The 17531-nt window shown below is 38.6% G+C and overlaps 1 protein-coding gene across 1 annotated transcript in view; it reads right to left on the bottom strand.

The window, feature by feature from the left end:
• The window catches only part of coro7 (coronin 7), a 113891-nt gene that overhangs the window by 72899 nt on the left and 23461 nt on the right, over window positions 1-17531 (bottom strand). The window contains exons 8-9 of the mRNA XM_026215657.1: window positions 595-678; window positions 367-449 (exon numbers count right to left, since the gene is read on the bottom strand). Of these exons, the coding sequence (XP_026071442.1) occupies window positions 367-449; window positions 595-678 (167 nt within the window). The remainder of the gene's footprint in view (window positions 1-366; window positions 450-594; window positions 679-17531) is intronic.

The following is a 17531-nucleotide window of genomic DNA, read 5'->3' as shown; positions in this document are numbered from 1 at the left end:
ATTTAATGCATCCCTGCTGAAGAAAAGTATTGATTTCTTAAATTAAAAAAAAAAAAAATCCCACTAAATATTCAATATTAAACTAATGAATATCAGTCAATATGCATACGGCAGTAAGCATCCGAAAAAGTACATGCATTTTTCCGTTTTAAAGGATATGAGAAAAATGCATTGATAATAATTATTATTATTTTTTCAGAATAAAAGATTTAATGAGCTATATACATGTAAATGTGGTCATTGATGCTCAAGGTTTTTCTTCCGTCGAGCACATGCATTTACACACATGCAGACTGCAACCAATTTCCCTACACAAACCACAGACAATCAGTCAAATCCCATCACACTTTGGTGTGTTTGACTTACGCATTGGAGGTGGCCAAAGACACCGAGCTGAGAGACGAGCTCAACTTCCTGCTGTCCCAGAGTCTCACTTCCTGCTGCCTCATCTGCAAACACAGACACACTTACACTTTACATTCCATTACTAACACATTATAAATGAGTGATAAGTGCACATTACACTACATTAAACATAATCATGCTTTAATCCTTTAACTGTACGTTTAAGTATACAGAAACCGTCTGAGTTACCTGGTTAAAGCCAGTAGTGAGCAAGTTGTCATCTTTGACCCAAAGGACCCGAGAGTCTCTATTACCCTGATGACCCTGGACACACTGTAGAGACACAGAGAGACACTCATGAAGTCCTGACTCATTGATAAAATAAGTCACATGCTTCCAGACAAAATCGAAAAGTGCCACTTGCTAAGCATCAAATACAAGTAAAGAATGACTTTGGTGAATAATCCTCTGCTAGTTAGCTGCTAACCTTATTAGCCAAACTACCTTTTAAACTGCTTTGAAATGAAGAGACAGAACAGAGATTGAGAGAGATGTAGGGGTTGTGTTGAAAGCAGATGTCTGGCGGCGGTCTGTCTTGAACCATGTTGACATCTAAAAGAGCCTCTTCTTCCTGTCCTTTAAAGTTGAGCGTGTGATAGCAGGCACATCAGGGCCTGTCTGTGATGGGAACGACAGACGGCTAAATCACTCGGACATCATAACCCTGCTTCTGAAAGCTGGGAAGAAAAGATGCCTGTCTGATTTCTGAAGACACTGTGAACTTCTGCACAACTATGACATTTACTCTGACAGGTCAAAGGTCAAACTCTGCTGAAGGGACCAGCTTGAATATTCAGTCTGGTTTATACTGGTCTAGATGGTGGATCAACAGTCGTGAGTTGCAAAAATCATTTACGCGTTTATCGAACTCAAAACTTCAAGATGGAAATGCAAATAAATTGAATGGAAATGTAAATAAATAATTCAATGCTTAAAAAAAAATATATGGGAAATAAATATAAAATACATATTATAAAATCAAATAAAATTATTTATTCAAAATGCATTTAAATAAATGGACTTTAAATATACAGAAATACAGACGAAAAAATAGAGTTCAATAGAATGCCTGAAATTCAGAATTCTAAAAGAAAGTTCCTAAAGTCATTTAAAAAGAAATAAGTAAAAAACAAAAAAGTGTTATCTTTACAAATAGTTGTAAAGATAAAAGAAAAAAAAAATCAAGGAAAAATCTGAAAAGTTTGAAAAAGTTCAGCATTAAAAAAATGGCTTTAGCGAGTAAATCAGGAGTTAAACTGAAAAAAAACTAACTATGAAACATTTTCCATTCAGACATTGCTAGTAATTTTCACAAAGAACAACAATGAAAGGGCAAGTAACAATAAAAAAACTTGACTTTTTAAAAAAAAGTATAATTCTATTAATTCATAGTCTATAACAACATAATTTCAATATAAACATGATTTTGCCATTAAATGTATGCTCAATTTTGAAAATGTGTAAAATATCTGTCAAAAATATTGATTGCTGTAACTTTTGTCTTCATTCATGCCACAAATGAACTTTGGACACGTATGCATTAGCTTCTTTAGGAAAGTGACTTTTGTTCATTCCAGGTAAGTACTGTATTAATTATTATTATTATGAGCACCATGCATGCTGCAGCAGAGCTTTACAGCAACAAGCCTTTTATCAAGTCATGATCGATAGAAGAAAAATATCCACCTTCAACTGTAAACCTCCACCTTCCACGCTTACATATAAAGGTTCTTTACTGACACTGACGCTTCTATGAGGAACCTTTAACATCCGTGGAATCTTTTCATTCCTCAAAAGATTCTTGCAGTGGAAAAAAGTTTCTTTACATTCTTCACAGTAAGAAATGAAAAAGGTTCTTTTAAGAACTGATCACTGAAAGGATCTTTCAGGAACCAAAAACTGAGAAAACCCACTTTTGGTACCTTTATTATATTCATTTTTTTGACCTCATGTTTTTCATTCAACATATGATCTTTTTCCTGATTTAACACTACACTTTAACGACAGTATTTTTTCCTAAACCAAAAAATCTTCTTAAAACACACTTTACCACACAAAAACATTGGACAAAGCACCTGTCTGAGCTGGAGTGTTGAAGAGGAAGGAGGTAATGTGAGTTTGGGTGTGGAGGAGAACATCTGAGTCTGGATCGAGCAGCTACTGATTTCATCCAAATGGAATCTTATCTCCACATTAGTTCAGGAGGAGTCAAACCACACACATTCACACCAATACGAATCATTTCCTTTAGCTTCGGTCATCCCGACCTGAACTGCCAACAGTGACTCTGGAAATAACAACTGGACTAAAGACTCAGGAATGTTATACTTTAAGAGACAAGCTCCATTAGTCTGCATGGCCCACAGGTTCTAAATTAGCATCTAAGATTCCATAAAGAACCTTTAACATCCTTGGAACCTTTCAAATGCACAGAAGGTTCTAAAAAAGTGGAAATGGTTCTTTTTAAGAACTGTTCTCTAAAAGTTCTATCTTTGATTGTGTTCGTCTGAAAAAAGAAAGTCATCTGGTTTGAGAGCGAGTAAACCATTTGCTTATTTTCATTTTTGGGTGAACTGTCCCTTTAATTGTCAATAGTGGCTAACTTCAGAAGATCTTGTGTTCTAGATTAGTTTTCAGACAGACTCAGGTGTGGTTCCTTCAGCACGCCAAACAAACGATCGAAGCGCTGACGTCAAACGGAGCAAAAGCTTTCGTGTAAAACGCCCTGAGTCTCTCGTCCTCGTGGCATATCTGGATGAGGTCTGGAGTTCAGGCATCTATCAAGCGTGCACACGCCCAGCACATAAAACCACTCACACGGACGGCTCTCGATATATGTCCCTCAGGAGGGACGTAGCTCTCGGGCCATATTGTGCTCCATCAGACCTCATCTGGAAGGTATGGAGGTCTTTGGTCCACATCCAGGAAGAAATATGGTAGCTGGATGAGGACCAAACATCTTCAGCCTCGGGGCAGAGGACGTGCAGGAGATGAATCACAGAACATGGCTCAGATCTGTAGCCACTCGCAATTAACAAATCAACAGTAATGACGAGACTTTTATACAGTCTGATACACAAGATTCATTTTTCACATTGTTTAAATCACTAAGGCAATGAGCTGTGAGAATGAGGGATGCACAGTATTTATAAAATATATAATATAAATAAAATGTACATTATGTCATATATATATATATATATATATATATATATATATATATATATATATATATATATATATATATATATATATTAGGGGTGTAACGATACATGTATTCGTATTGAACCGTTCGGTACGAGGCTTTCGGTTCGGTATGCGGTACGCATTATGTATACCGAGCGGTTCGTTGGACTAATTAATTAATTTTATATATATATATATATAAAAGAGAAATATAATGATATGCGTTCAACAAGGTAGCCCAATAACCCAAACAACGTAACAGGCAACCCCCCTGACACCCCCGAAGAAGAAAAAAACACCAACTTATAGTTATATGTTTATGTTAGGCTACTCAGTCAGGCGCTCGCTCACTCAGTACGCGCTGAAGGCTCATTGCAAAATGGCCAATGCGTTTAACAGACTAGAAATAAAAGATCCTCCAATAACCAACAGGTCTGGTGTTTGGGTGCACTTTGGATTCCCTTTAAGCTATAATGGTGATGTCAAGAGAGTGGTGGATAAAAAAACAACGGTATGTCGCATCTGCTACACCAGCGGGAATACAAAAAAACACACACAAAAAAAAAAACCAGCAGGAATACTTGAAACATGTCAACTCATTTACGCCGACATCACCTTATTGTGTCAGTATCTGGGAAAAGACGAAAAAAAGGAGAAACATACATGCAACAAACTATCCCCGCTGCATTTAGACACCGGTACACCATTATAGCTGACAGGGAATCCAAAGTGCACCCAAACACCAGACCGGTTGGTTATTGGAGGATCTTCTATTTCTGGTCTGTTAAATGCATTAGACATTTTGCAACGAGCCTTCAGCGCGTGCTGAGTGAGCGAGCGCCTTAGGGGCCGTTCACATATCGCGCCCAAAAATGCGTGGAAAACGCTAGGCGCGTCTTTCTCCTCCTTTCCAAAGCGTTCGGGCAGAAGCGCTCATGAGGCGTCTGTCTTTGCTAAGCAACAATGACGTGCTCTCTCCATGAGACGCAGAAATTTCAGCAAAGGATAAATGGATTTGCTGCTACTAAATTTATTTCAAAATGGCAATCCATATACAACTATGATCAGCTGTTCCTTAATCTTGGCTGAGCTTTCAACGTTGTTACGGGAAAGGATGAAGCTGATTGGTTAGTTCTTGTCACATGACCCGCGGTACGCTTGCGGCATTCTGAAAAGTTGAGATGTTTTTACATTTTGCTGTAAAACGTATCGAACCGAACCGAACCGAACCGTGACATCAGTGTATCGTATCGAACCGAACCGTGAATTTTCTGAACCGTTACACCCCTAATATATATATATATATATATATATACACACATATAGGTTTTACTCAATATGTTATATCTTGTATATATAAACATATTTTCATATATTATTGAATTTAATTGAATATTTAATTATAGATGCTTGTTTCTCTTGCCATCATCTAATGCTCACTTAAACTTAATATTCAAAAACATAAATCCAATAACACTGTTAAATGTAATCTTCAGCAAATCTCATAATAATTATTTTTAAGGTTATGGCTAATAACTTATAATTAACAATATGCTAAGATGAATAACCTTGGCAGATATTAGCTTGTACTTACTAAATGTTATAACAGTATTGTGGGTAAAAATGATTAAATAATAAAAATAAAACACTTTAACAAAAAACTTTATAAATGCTACAAGTGAATTTAGGCATCACATAATTACAGTATAATATACAGTGTGATGTAAAAATGTATCATTATTTTGTGATTTGCTAAAAAAAATAGTGATATTTGTGGAGTAAAATACATAAATAATAAAACATAAAATAAATAAAAAATACACAAAAAATGTAATTAAAAAATATTAAAACTATATATATATATATATATATATATATATATATATATATATATATATATATATATATATATATATATTTATTTATTTATTTATTTTATATCATGTTGGGAAGTCTAAGTTCTTTCAAGTTTTTTAATTTAATGTCTGCAATTTTTCAGGTAAAATTTAAAACCAGTGCATCCCTGTTGAGAATATTTGAGTCTGAAGCCCAAAGAGCGACAAATCAAAGGTAGAAGAAAGTGAGAAGGAACGAGAGATGAAGACGGCAGACGTGCCAGGAGTCCCTGGTCTGTTGTTTGAGTGTGTTGTCTGCAGGTGAGAACACACACATTCATCAGTCTGTGTGAACTCTCAACCTTTCTCTCTCTCCGTTCCCCTTCCTTTCCCCTTTTGTCCTTTTCGTCTTCCCTCCGTCGAACCGGCCTTGGCCAGGCACCGAACGACCTGTTCAATGTGTGCGCATGGCTTTGAACAAACGCTGGCAAGACTCGTCCTGAGAGAGACTGCAGCGTTCAGGAAGAGATGAAACTCAGAGTCTGGCTGGAAGATGATATTGATCTGATTCACACTTCACAGTTTCACAGCCATCACCGTCCTGCCAAACAAAACCACACGCCACTAAAATCCCTGCGCTTAGAAATGAAAACACACTGAGGTGCACGATAACATCACATCATTTCCCATGCATTATCAAATTATATGAGTTATATGTTTATCTTTCAGAGATTCATTCAGTGGTGATCAAGTTTCAGTTTTCATCAGTAATGCTGTTCAAACAGCTGGACAAAACGTTTTGTGACTATTACAGCAGCAACATTCAAATTTGACACAACGCTGTTGAAATCTTGATTCTGACTGCTGACACGATCTCCAATAATACATTGAAAATCAATCTTGTTAAAAGATACAAGTGAATTTAGATTCATTTATGAATTAAGAGATTAATTTTCACTACAGTGTTATTTTTGTACCACTGAAATATTATTATATGTTTATTAATATTAAAAAAATATGTAAATGTTGTTTTTAATGTTTTCTAGTTTTCTAATTTCTTTAATTTACAAAAACACAAACAGTACATTTATATTCATAATACAATCTATAAAAAAAATGCTTAACATCTTAAGTGGTGTTTTCATTTATCAAGTCATTTTGTTCTAGTGCATTAAAGCCAGATTAGGCTGCTTTGAACTACTTTCTTATGAAGTATTTATGCTTGGAGTACAAAAAAAGTCTTTGTTACCACATGCACGTGTTGCTCTTGTGCTATGAAGAGACTAATTGATGCCAGCCTGTTGCAGTAGTCGAAATAAATGCTCATACGAGGTGTAGCGTGTTTTTGTAGCATGTACTGTGTGTAGTGATGATGTCACAATCTTACTATTTTATCCCAATCTGTGTTCTTCACTTTTAAGGTGCATGCCTACGATGTAAGATGTTTAGCAGATGAAGATGTGTGAGGATGATGTCATTAGTGTTCCTGCAGCTGCGCTCAGGAGGAGAACGAGTCATTTATCATCCAGTTTGGCTAAACAGTGGTTGACGTGAAGAGTGTGAGGCCTGTGCCATGTGTGAGCGTGGTAAACTATTAGCTCCTTCACATGTGCTTTACAGACACGCCGTCAATAACGTCACAGGAATCAATCAATCATAATACTGCGTCCGCAGTGACTACTACTGAGACATTCAGTCACATTCCTGTCCAAGCTCAGGAGTTCTCACCAAAGAGACTTGCACAACACTGCACATATTAACCTCTCTATGAAGGTCATCTCATGTTCATCAAAGCTCACTGAAACAAGAACACATAACAGTCCTTCTGAGACCTAAATCTATCACTGGGACACCCTGCGGTCTCATGGACGTTACAAATGTGAGGAAAGGCCAAAAAGGCAGCCAGTTCATTTCAAATGTGTCATTTGGGACGGAGCCAATGTCTTATTGGCAATTTCCAAAGTGAATAAGTAAACTAGTATACAAAGTATACATATCGATGTAGTATAAAACAAATATCAAGTAACAAATTTGAACACTGGCACCAAATTTAGAAAGCCATTATGGAGATTTTGAATTTGCTGAATTTTTTTTTTTTTTTCTAATAATTAAGGTTTTTTAAATATAGTTAAAAGCAGAAGTCTTCTGCGCTCTCCAAAGCTGTATTTCAGCAGCAAATCATCATATTAGACTGATTTCTGAAGATCGTGTGACACTGAAGACTGGAGGAATGATGCTGAAAATACAGCTTTGATCACAGAAGTAAATTACACTTTAAAATATTGTCACATAGAAAACAATTCTTTAAATTGTAATAATATTTCAAAATGTTTTACTGTATTTTTGATCAAAGACAGCCTTGGCAAGACTATTTAAATATTTAAAAATATAAATTAATTAAAAGAATTATAATTACAAACTTTTAACCACATACATGGTAGTAAGGGTGTGCGCTATTAACAAAACTTTGGCTTATTTAAACCGGTCATGGATAAACTAATATGACACTAAAACTGCAGATAGGTGGAGGCAAGCCCGTCTTAAGTGATTCACTGAATTAAAACGATTAAAATTATTAATTCAAAAATTTTTCTCATTGAGAAACAAAGCAAGTGACTGGCTGCATCCGAAATCTCATACTTTACTACAATATAGGAGGCAAAAAACTGTACGAAACAAAGGTAGAATGTCCGAATTTACCGTTCTCATGAAAAAGAAGGCAAAAAGTACCTACTCAAGAGATTATGCAGCATTTGTCACTGAATTGCTGACTCCAATGATTCGTTCAGATAGAGATTCATTCAGAAACAAAACAGTGTTGCAGTGTTGCTCTGAGATGCACAAATGTCCTGCTCCAGCTTGGTTTGGATTTGGAATGGTTTTCGTTGGCAAAACAGAAAAAATAAAAAGATAATACAGTTTCTAAAATGTAACTCATTCAATATTAACTTCTTGTTTGTTTGTACTGTTCTTGTGTAATAAATCACTTTTGAGATTGAGCTCATGTGCGTGTTGGTATTTGAGAAAACAGCACTCTTTTGATTGATCCACTGGTTAGGGTTTGCCTTCGCTTTGCGCAGTTATGTACATGACGTTTTTTAATGCACATGAAAGAATTTACTCGCCAAATGTGTTTCCATCTCCTTTTATTCCCAATAACCCTTTTTCGCACAAGTCTAAAACTACTTCAAATGAGCGTAGAAACTTCTTCCGAATTAAGGGATTTTTATTCTAAATTTGTCGTTTCCGTCACTCGATTCTGATGTGATTCTTCAAAATTTTATAGTTTGACAGCACTTATATATGTATATAAACCAGAAACCCATACAGAGACATTTGATATAATTCAGAACTTGAATTATAAGGAACATGCGCGCTAATATCAGCTTGCATATCATAAAAATATTATTTAAATCATCAAAGACTAGCTGAGCTGCCAAGACACCGCGCTGTTTCTTTAGGACTCACTACTCTGCTGAAACTACTCTGACACATCAAGTAAGTTCCTGAGATTCATCTCCAATAACGCAGCCCTTCAGAAACATGCACACGCCAGAGAAACGACATGAGAGTGCCCTGTTTTCTTTAGCAGAGGAACAAAGTGCAGCGTCCAGGATTCAACACGCGGCAAAGACCAGCCCTTCAGAGAGCGTTTGAGAAAACACCCAGGAGAACCAGAGATGATAAAAATAACAGTGAGGAACACCTGAGAAAAGCCAGAGCTCAAGTCAGCTCCTGGAAGAAAGGAGATTTATGTCGAGCTCCGCTCCCAACCAAAACAACCTGAAGGCCCGCTGAAGGGCTTTTTTGTGCGGCGAGGTTAAACAGACGGAGAGCGCAGCTGTGTCACTGACAGGGAATGTCGATCCACCCGGAGAGAGGACTATCAGGTGTCCACCGGCACATGTGGGAGCAATTTCAGCTTCTCTTCTTCTCCCGCACTTCATACGCCAGTGGCAGAGAGATCAGCAGACCTCAGAAATGTAGCACACTTCATATTTTCCCCTCTGTGTAACCAGCTCTTCTTCTTCTTTCATTGCTTTTCCAGTCGTGGATGGCATCTGTCATTGATGCTGCTGCTGACCTCCGTCACACTGATTCAGCGTTAGGTTTCCAAACAACTTCTTTCTGCTGGTTTGCTAAAGAATAATGGCCGCATAATAGGCTTCCTCGACATGTAACAGTAGTACAACTATTTCTGCTGCTAAATAGACCCTTGTTTTTAAACCCTAGAGTCAAGATGACTGTTAACTGTCTTTATACGTGTTCCTGGTCTAACTGTGATTTCTCAGTGCCCCCCCCCCCCATCCTTTATCAAAATGTAATACCTTACTTATCACAAACCATATAATGCAATATTTCTGATTTGACAAAGCAGGATATCGACTTATATTTCTGTTCTACACAGCTACTGAAAAAATAAACCAAAAAATTAAAAATACATAACTTAAATACATACTTATTAAACATTCATTTTATTTATTTTTTAAATAAATGTTTCATTTTATTTTAATTTTTTGCCAATGAATTTGTCAAATGTGATGTTTGACATTTGTGACGCTGCAACAGATTTTTCCAATAAATGCAATTATTTTGAACCTTTCATTCCTGGAAAAAAAAATATTTCCACAGAAATATGAAGCAGCACAACTGTTTTCAACACTGATAATAATAAAAATGTTTCTTATGTAGCAAATCAGCTTATTAGACTGATTTCTGAAGGATCATGTGACTCATGTGACAAAATACACACATAAGCAAGATATAAATCCATCTTTAAGGACTTTTCCAGAAAAATAAGACCAAAAGATTAACTCCTTGAGAAGCCCTTTTTTTTTTGCAGTATATAGACTTCTAATGTTTTGTACGTTTCGGAGCTTGATAGCATCTATCCTCATTCACTTTCATTGCATGGAGATGTTTTGCTTAATGTCTCCTTTTGTGTTCCCCCAGTAAATGTGATTATTGTTGGGACTGTAACATGAGCGTGTGCTCTGACAGGGTTAATGAGCCGAGCGGGATCTATTCACCTGATCCACGTCCTGATTAAAGAGCCTCTGTTTCCTCTGGATGGAGCATCTGGTGTGCGTCACCCACAATGCATCTGGGATTGTCCTTCCCTTTCAACCTGCGCCTGATTCGACCATAACCATCAGTCTCGCTTTCCTTCTTCTAATCAGACATCCTGGATGTTTTCTTCTGTGTTTGTTGTTTAATTAGGAAAAGCCTGCTCTCAAGCTCTGTTTGCAGTAATGGCGACCCCTTCCCTCTGTAAATGTTCAGTTGGCGTAACACGGACGGAATGAAGAAAATCAAAGCGAGGGGAACGGACAAAATGCAAACCATCCATTTAATTCCTCCATTTCCAGTACAGTACAGTCTACTGCTACTCTTTCAACTGCTGATTAAAACCATCTTCCTGCTGTCCGCGGCCATTTTTCCAAACTAAAACTACACTGTCAAGAAAGATGGCACAGACAGAAAACTCAGAAAAAGCCTTTCCTGGAGCACCAGAAACTACGGCAAACAGCTGAGAAAGCATCTACTTTTGCTGTAAACCTGATGATGGCTCAAGGCGCGTGTTTGTGTGCTCGTGATCTCGGTTTAGAAAATGATTCACAAACTCTTTCAGTTCTCTGCAAAGATGCTCCTGAGAATAAACAGACAAAGTGACTGACTGCGTCGTCCTCATTAGTGTATAACAAACATACAGCGAGACCACAACAATTCATGAACAAATGACTCTTATGAGCTGGTTCATTTAATGAATCAGTCAAAAAGATTCATCAGAGTTACCCGTGTGAATCAGACTCACTCACTCACTCACTCCCCGAACATGAAGCCATTCTAGTCAAGGGGCCCTATTTTAACGCTCTGAAATGCAAGTGTCAAAGCGCGAAGCGCAAGTAACTTTGTGGGCGGGTCTCGGCGCTGTTGCTATTTTCCCGGCGGGATAAATGGCTCTTGCGCCCGGCGCAAATCTAAAATGGGTTGGTCTGAAGTAGCTTCATTATTCATAGGTGTGGTTTGGGCGTAACGTGAAATAAACCAATCAGAGCGTCATCCAACATTCCCTTTAAAAGCAGGTGCGCAAGTTCCATTATGGATTGCTATTATTGTGGCGTATTTACCAGGCGCACGCCAGGAGCGGTTCACAGCCGAGGAGACTGATGTTCTTGTAAGAGCAGTGAAAGACAGAGAAGTTGTGTTGTATGGGGATGGGAGAAACCCACCCAAAATACACCACAATGATTTCCGTCATCTCATGTGTTAATATTTTTTTTAGTGTAACAATTTATGATATGCAAAAATAACTGTTGCATCTGTGTAGATTACATGAGCAAAGTGTATGCGCGTTGTGCACGCTATACATTATGGTCAAGAATGCGCCCTTAAAATAGCATAATGAACAATGCGCAACGCGCCAATGACTTTAGACTAGGTTTTTTCTGGTCAGTGGCGCAATTGTTTAATGGAACAGCAAAATAGCACCAGGGATTGTTTGCGCCGGAAGACGCCTCCTTTTTTGCGCTGAACCGCCCAGGGAGCGCAAGTTCATTCACTAGTTTAGCGACGTGCTTCTGTGGAGGGAAAAGCGCGCTTTGCGCGGGTGCAAAATAGGAATGACACATGCGTCGGTGTACAAAGTCAATTGCGCTGGGTGCAAGATAGGGCCCAAGAAATCAAATTCAAAATGTGCAAGCTTGAAATTTGGTTGTTTATTTGACAAAAAAAAAAAAAGTTACCAGAAAATTCAGCTTTTTTAAAATCTTTTACTTATAATTAGTACTTTCTCCATAGTACTAAATGGATTTAACATGGTTTCGCTTAATGATTCTTTATGATTCCCATCAATCTGACACTGATTATAATATGAATAAACCTAAAATTAGGATGAAAAGATTAAATGTACAGCACAAGAGATGGAAAATAAAGATAGGACAGTGGAAAAGAGAAAGCCAAAAGGAAAGACTTTAGGATAAGCATCATCCCAGAGAGATCAACGGCGAGTCCCGGGACGCCAAACCCACCAGACAGATGGAGGAGTCAAACGAGTCCATTTAAACGCTCAATTGGATATACTGGAGCTAAAGATGCAGATTATGAAAATACATTATTTGGCTAATTTATGGCGGCTTGGAAAATGATTACTGCAGAAATTAGAAACTCATATTTTCATACACACTCAATGAGTCCAGATGTGCATGTATCACTAGCATATATTTTCATAAACTGCATGAGCCAGGAATATTTCAGTGGAGTAACGAATGCGATGGAGAAATGCGCTTGGCTGTCATGAGAGCTCATTGTGCTTCAACAGTTTATGAAGCGAACAGCTAAATGCATTTGTTCCCATTCACGTCAATGGAGATCTGTTTTACATATACAAATTATTAGAAAAAAGATGAGTAATAAGAGTAACCGACCAAGTAAAATAAATCAGTAAGTAAATACAGTACATCTATCCACCCTGCTGCTCTTGGATGACTGTTTTCCCATGAGTTAGCATTTTTATTTATGGCTGTTTCTCCATCTACAGATACTTTTATTATGTTTATTATAAACAACAGATTGTTAAATAAAGGTCACATACATTAAAACGGTTTTGGAAAACTTTCTACCAGGCCTTCATCATTTATTTCTGCTACTTTTCGAACGCCTTTTATGTTTAGGTTTTATTTATCCACATCTCAGACCCGAGACTTCAGCAATAAAATATGAAAATCATAAAAAATAATGGCATTTGCAAAACTATGGTCTAAACAAAGAAGGAAAACAAACATAAATCTATTCAAAATTGCTTATAATTATTTACAATTTTGTCCAAAATAAAGATATTTCATTGTTGCTGCACATTTGCCAAGGAGACAACGGTGGAGAACTTGGGCTGAAATGTGGGAGAGAAGAAATACATGTATTAATAACTATGAAATTAGTTAGTTAGCCTTTGGCAAGACAAACGAGATGATCATTTTGTTCCAAAAATGTGTAATTATCATTTCGATCATCATCATTTGAGAGAGAGTGAAAAACTGGAAAAACATTTCATTAAAAAATAGTAAACAAATTAAACAAGCCTGTACAGAAAAATAAAAAAATACTGGTTGAGCAAAACATCTTGACAAAGATTGCTAGTAGATTTTACCAATAATCACAAACAAATGACAAACAGGAAGCCTGTTTCCACCACTGAATAATATATATATATATATATATATATATATATATATATATATATTTTTTTTTTTTTTTTTTTTTTTTTTTTTTTTCACAATTCAAACCTTTTCTAATTTTTGAGTTGAAACAACAGTTATCATTCAACGTTCAGCTCAGCTGAGAGCCAATAAACTTGGATTTTCTTGTTGTCTGGACAATTTACAAAAAAAAATTATGTCTGAAAAAAAAAAACATAAATTGTATTGGGAAAATCTCAAGATAATTTTAGAGTGTGTGGACTATTTTGAAAAGCCATCTTGTGTGGATTACAGGTCTGCGCTCTGTGACTGACACAGGGCTCAATTTCTGAACTCTGCTCTTCCTTCAAGACGGATCGGTGTATAACCGCTCACCACACAGACGTCACTGCCTGCCGTCGCACAGGAAGACAAATATTGGCATCGGGATGAAACTTCCAGATGGAAAAATCAAAAAGAGGGGGAAAATGGAGTGCAGGAGAGATCAAATGATCGCTTTACAGAAGACAGAAGAGGAAGAATACAAGAAAGAAAAGTTAAGACTATGAGCTGCAGACAGAGAGTGATGGGAATCAAATCAGTAACAGATTCAGACAGAGACCTGACCAGAGCCATGATTTACACATTCTCTTTTCATAACTACCAATCTATCTACACAACTATCTATCTACCCGCTGTACCTACTTACCTTCTGTCTATCTGTCTATCCATCAATCCATCCATCAGTCTGTCCATCAGTCCATTATTGCATCCATCCATCCAGCCTTCCATCCATCCATCCGTCCATCCAGCTTTCCATTCATCCATCTGTCCATCCATCCATCCATCAGTCCATTACACCATCAGTCCATCCATCCATACTTTCACCCATATATCCATATATCCATCCGTCCATTCATCCATCCATCAATCCATCCATCAGTCCGTCCAGCCTTCCATCCATCCATTCAATCCATCCGTCCAGCCTTCCATCCAATCATCCGTCCATCCATCCATCCATCAGTCCATTACACCATCAGTCCATCCATCCATACTTCCACCCATATATCCATATATCCGTCCATCCATCAGTCCATTACACCATCAGTCCGTCCAGCCTTCCATCCATCCATCCATCAGTCCATTACACCATCAGTCCATCCATCCATACTTCCACCCATATATCCATATATCCATCCATGCATCAATCCATCAATCCATCCATCAGTCTGTCCATCAGTCCATTATTGCATCCATCCATCCAGCCTTCCATCCATCCATCCGTCCATCCAGCTTTCCATTCATCCATCTGTCCATCCATCCATCCATCAGTCCATTACACCATCAGTCCATCCATCCATACTTTCACCCATATATCCATATATCCATCCGTCCATTCATCCATCCATCAATCCATCCATCAGTCCGTCCAGCCTTCCATCCATCCATTCAATCCATCCGTCCAGCCTTCCATCCAATCATCCGTCCATCCATCCATCCATCAGTCCATTACACCATCAGTCCATCCATCCATACTTCCACCCATATATCCATATATCCGTCCATCCATCAGTCCATTACACCATCAGTCCGTCCAGCCTTCCATCCATCCATCCATCAGTCCATTACACCATCAGTCCATCCATCCATACTTCCACCCATATATCCATATATCCATCCATGCATCAATCCATCAATCCATCCATCAGTCCGTCCATCCGTCCAGCCTTCCATCCATCTGTCCAGCCTTCCATCCATCCATCCGTCCAGCCTTCCATCCATCCATCCATCAGTGCATTACACCATCAGTCCATCCATCCATCAGTCCATCCATCCATCCATCCATCCATCCATCAGTCCATCCATCCATCAGTCCATCCATCCATCAGTCCATTAGGCCTTCCATCCATACTTCCACCCGTCTGTCCATCCATCCATCCATCCATCCATCCATCCATCAATCCATCCATCCGTCCGTCCATTCATCTGTCCATCAGTTCGTCATTCTGTCTATCTATCTATCTATCTATCTATCTGGTCATGGGGTCAGACGTGAGATCATCAGGTATAAGGTTTGCCATTTATCTAACTGTGAGGGAGGCTAAAAATACAGAGAGAAAGAGGGAGGTTGAACAGACGTTCACTCTCTGAGCTGCTTTCTCACCGGTGTTGACTTACAGCGCTTGGCACTAGACATCCAAACAACTCCTGCGACCTCGCTCACTTCCTGCAGATCTCTATACCTCATCATCCTGCAGCACGGCTCACCTCCAATAACACACACAGCTAACACCTCACAAGTGCTACCCTTAAATGGAACAAGTAACCTGAGGATTTCAGCGCCAGCCTTTTAAAGGTAGTCCTGCTTTTATTTAAAAGCCATGTTTCCGGAACAAGCATCGAATCACGATGGACGGGAGAGCACTTCGCCAAGAGGAGGTCAGGGTGTCCGGGGCAGCGGGGCCTGACGCAAAAGGATGGGGAAAGTAACTCAATCCAGGTCCTGTGATTGCTGGGAAAAACTTCACGGTGCAAAAAGCATTAGTGATGGCGAACGCCAAGTCATTGAAAGTCATATCAAGTCATGAAAAACCACCGGCGGCCACAGCAATAATTTTCATTGAGGTCGCATTGCTCAACGGCATCTGTTAAGGTGATACAAACAGCTAAAAGGTGATAAGGTGATAAAAACAGCTTTAAAAAGGGGAAATTGAAACAACTTTCTCATATAACTCACGCAGCTGCTTGAGGTGGGATGAAAATGATAAAACTGACAAAACAAACTGATAACTGGTCTGGATTTAAACAACACATCTCATAAAGATGCACGTGAAGAGCCAAGAAGAGTTTTCCAACTCAGGACAGGTTACAGAAACAGTAGATTGGAGAATTCCTCATTTAGGGACACTCTACAATAAAAAAAATAACTTCTATAAAAAGTCCTAGAATAAAAATAAGATCATGCCGTCAATCGTTCTTTAAGGGGGAGGCTGACTTAAGGCTTTAACTGTGTAAAACCGAATGGAAGAGTGTTAAATAAAACAGCACAGAAGTGGAAGAAATGCCTGCCATTATTTTGCCACGACACTAATTCTCCTGAATCCCTCTGAGGAAGAGTTTACCAGACTTTGGTGACATGTGAGGAGAGAAGCTGGCACTACCGCTGTCTCAGACGGGACGCAGGGACCCGGAGGAAACAGACACCCACCTCTTGTGAAATGTAAAATACAAAAGAGTTCTCAAAGAGAGCGGCGCTTCAGCTTACACTGACAAGGACAGAGTGACAAACTTCAAGTGAGCCTGAATCACTGCACTCCACCTGACTGAGATGTGACACCAACAGCAGAGCGTTTCATCAGCTGCGTGGAAATACGCTGAAGTTCAGCAGTTCTGCGGCGCGTCAGGTGACGAGTGCCTCTAAATGAGCTCGCATGGGCTTGAATTTCATCTGCAGATGGCCTCGCTACCGCCAACGGAAAATCTGTCATATTAGCAGACGCTTTCTTATCCAAAAGGAGAACTGGAAGGGAAGAGAGTCGGAGAAGATTGGTTTCATCTGCCAAGCTCAAACAAACGGCACAGTACCAGTGTTGGAGAAAGTTCATTTTAAAACTAATGCATTCAAATGTTGTGTTACTCCATGAAAAAGTGCGTTACCTAGTTACTTTTTATGTAAAGTAATGCATTACTTTAGCGTTCCTTTTTGTCACCTAGACTGGGCTTGCATATTGTTAGTTATATTTTTGGCAAGTGTAAAAGCCGTTTCAACACCAAAAGTGAAATGAATAAGTCTCGGCTGAAGGAAGGGCCGCTCCCAGTTTCTCTCAACATGGGGACAGGAGAGATGTGAATAAATGGGAAAACAAAGTAACTTGGGGACTCAGGGCATCATGTTCAGACCCCAGCGGATGATTGACAGTCCTCGGGATGT

This window comes from Carassius auratus, chromosome 3, assembly GCF_003368295.1.
Source record: "Carassius auratus strain Wakin chromosome 3, ASM336829v1, whole genome shotgun sequence".
Taxonomy (NCBI): domain Eukaryota; kingdom Metazoa; phylum Chordata; class Actinopteri; order Cypriniformes; family Cyprinidae; genus Carassius; species Carassius auratus.
The sequence above is the reverse complement of the archived record's forward strand: the minus strand, read 5'-3'. Positions and strand labels throughout refer to the sequence as shown.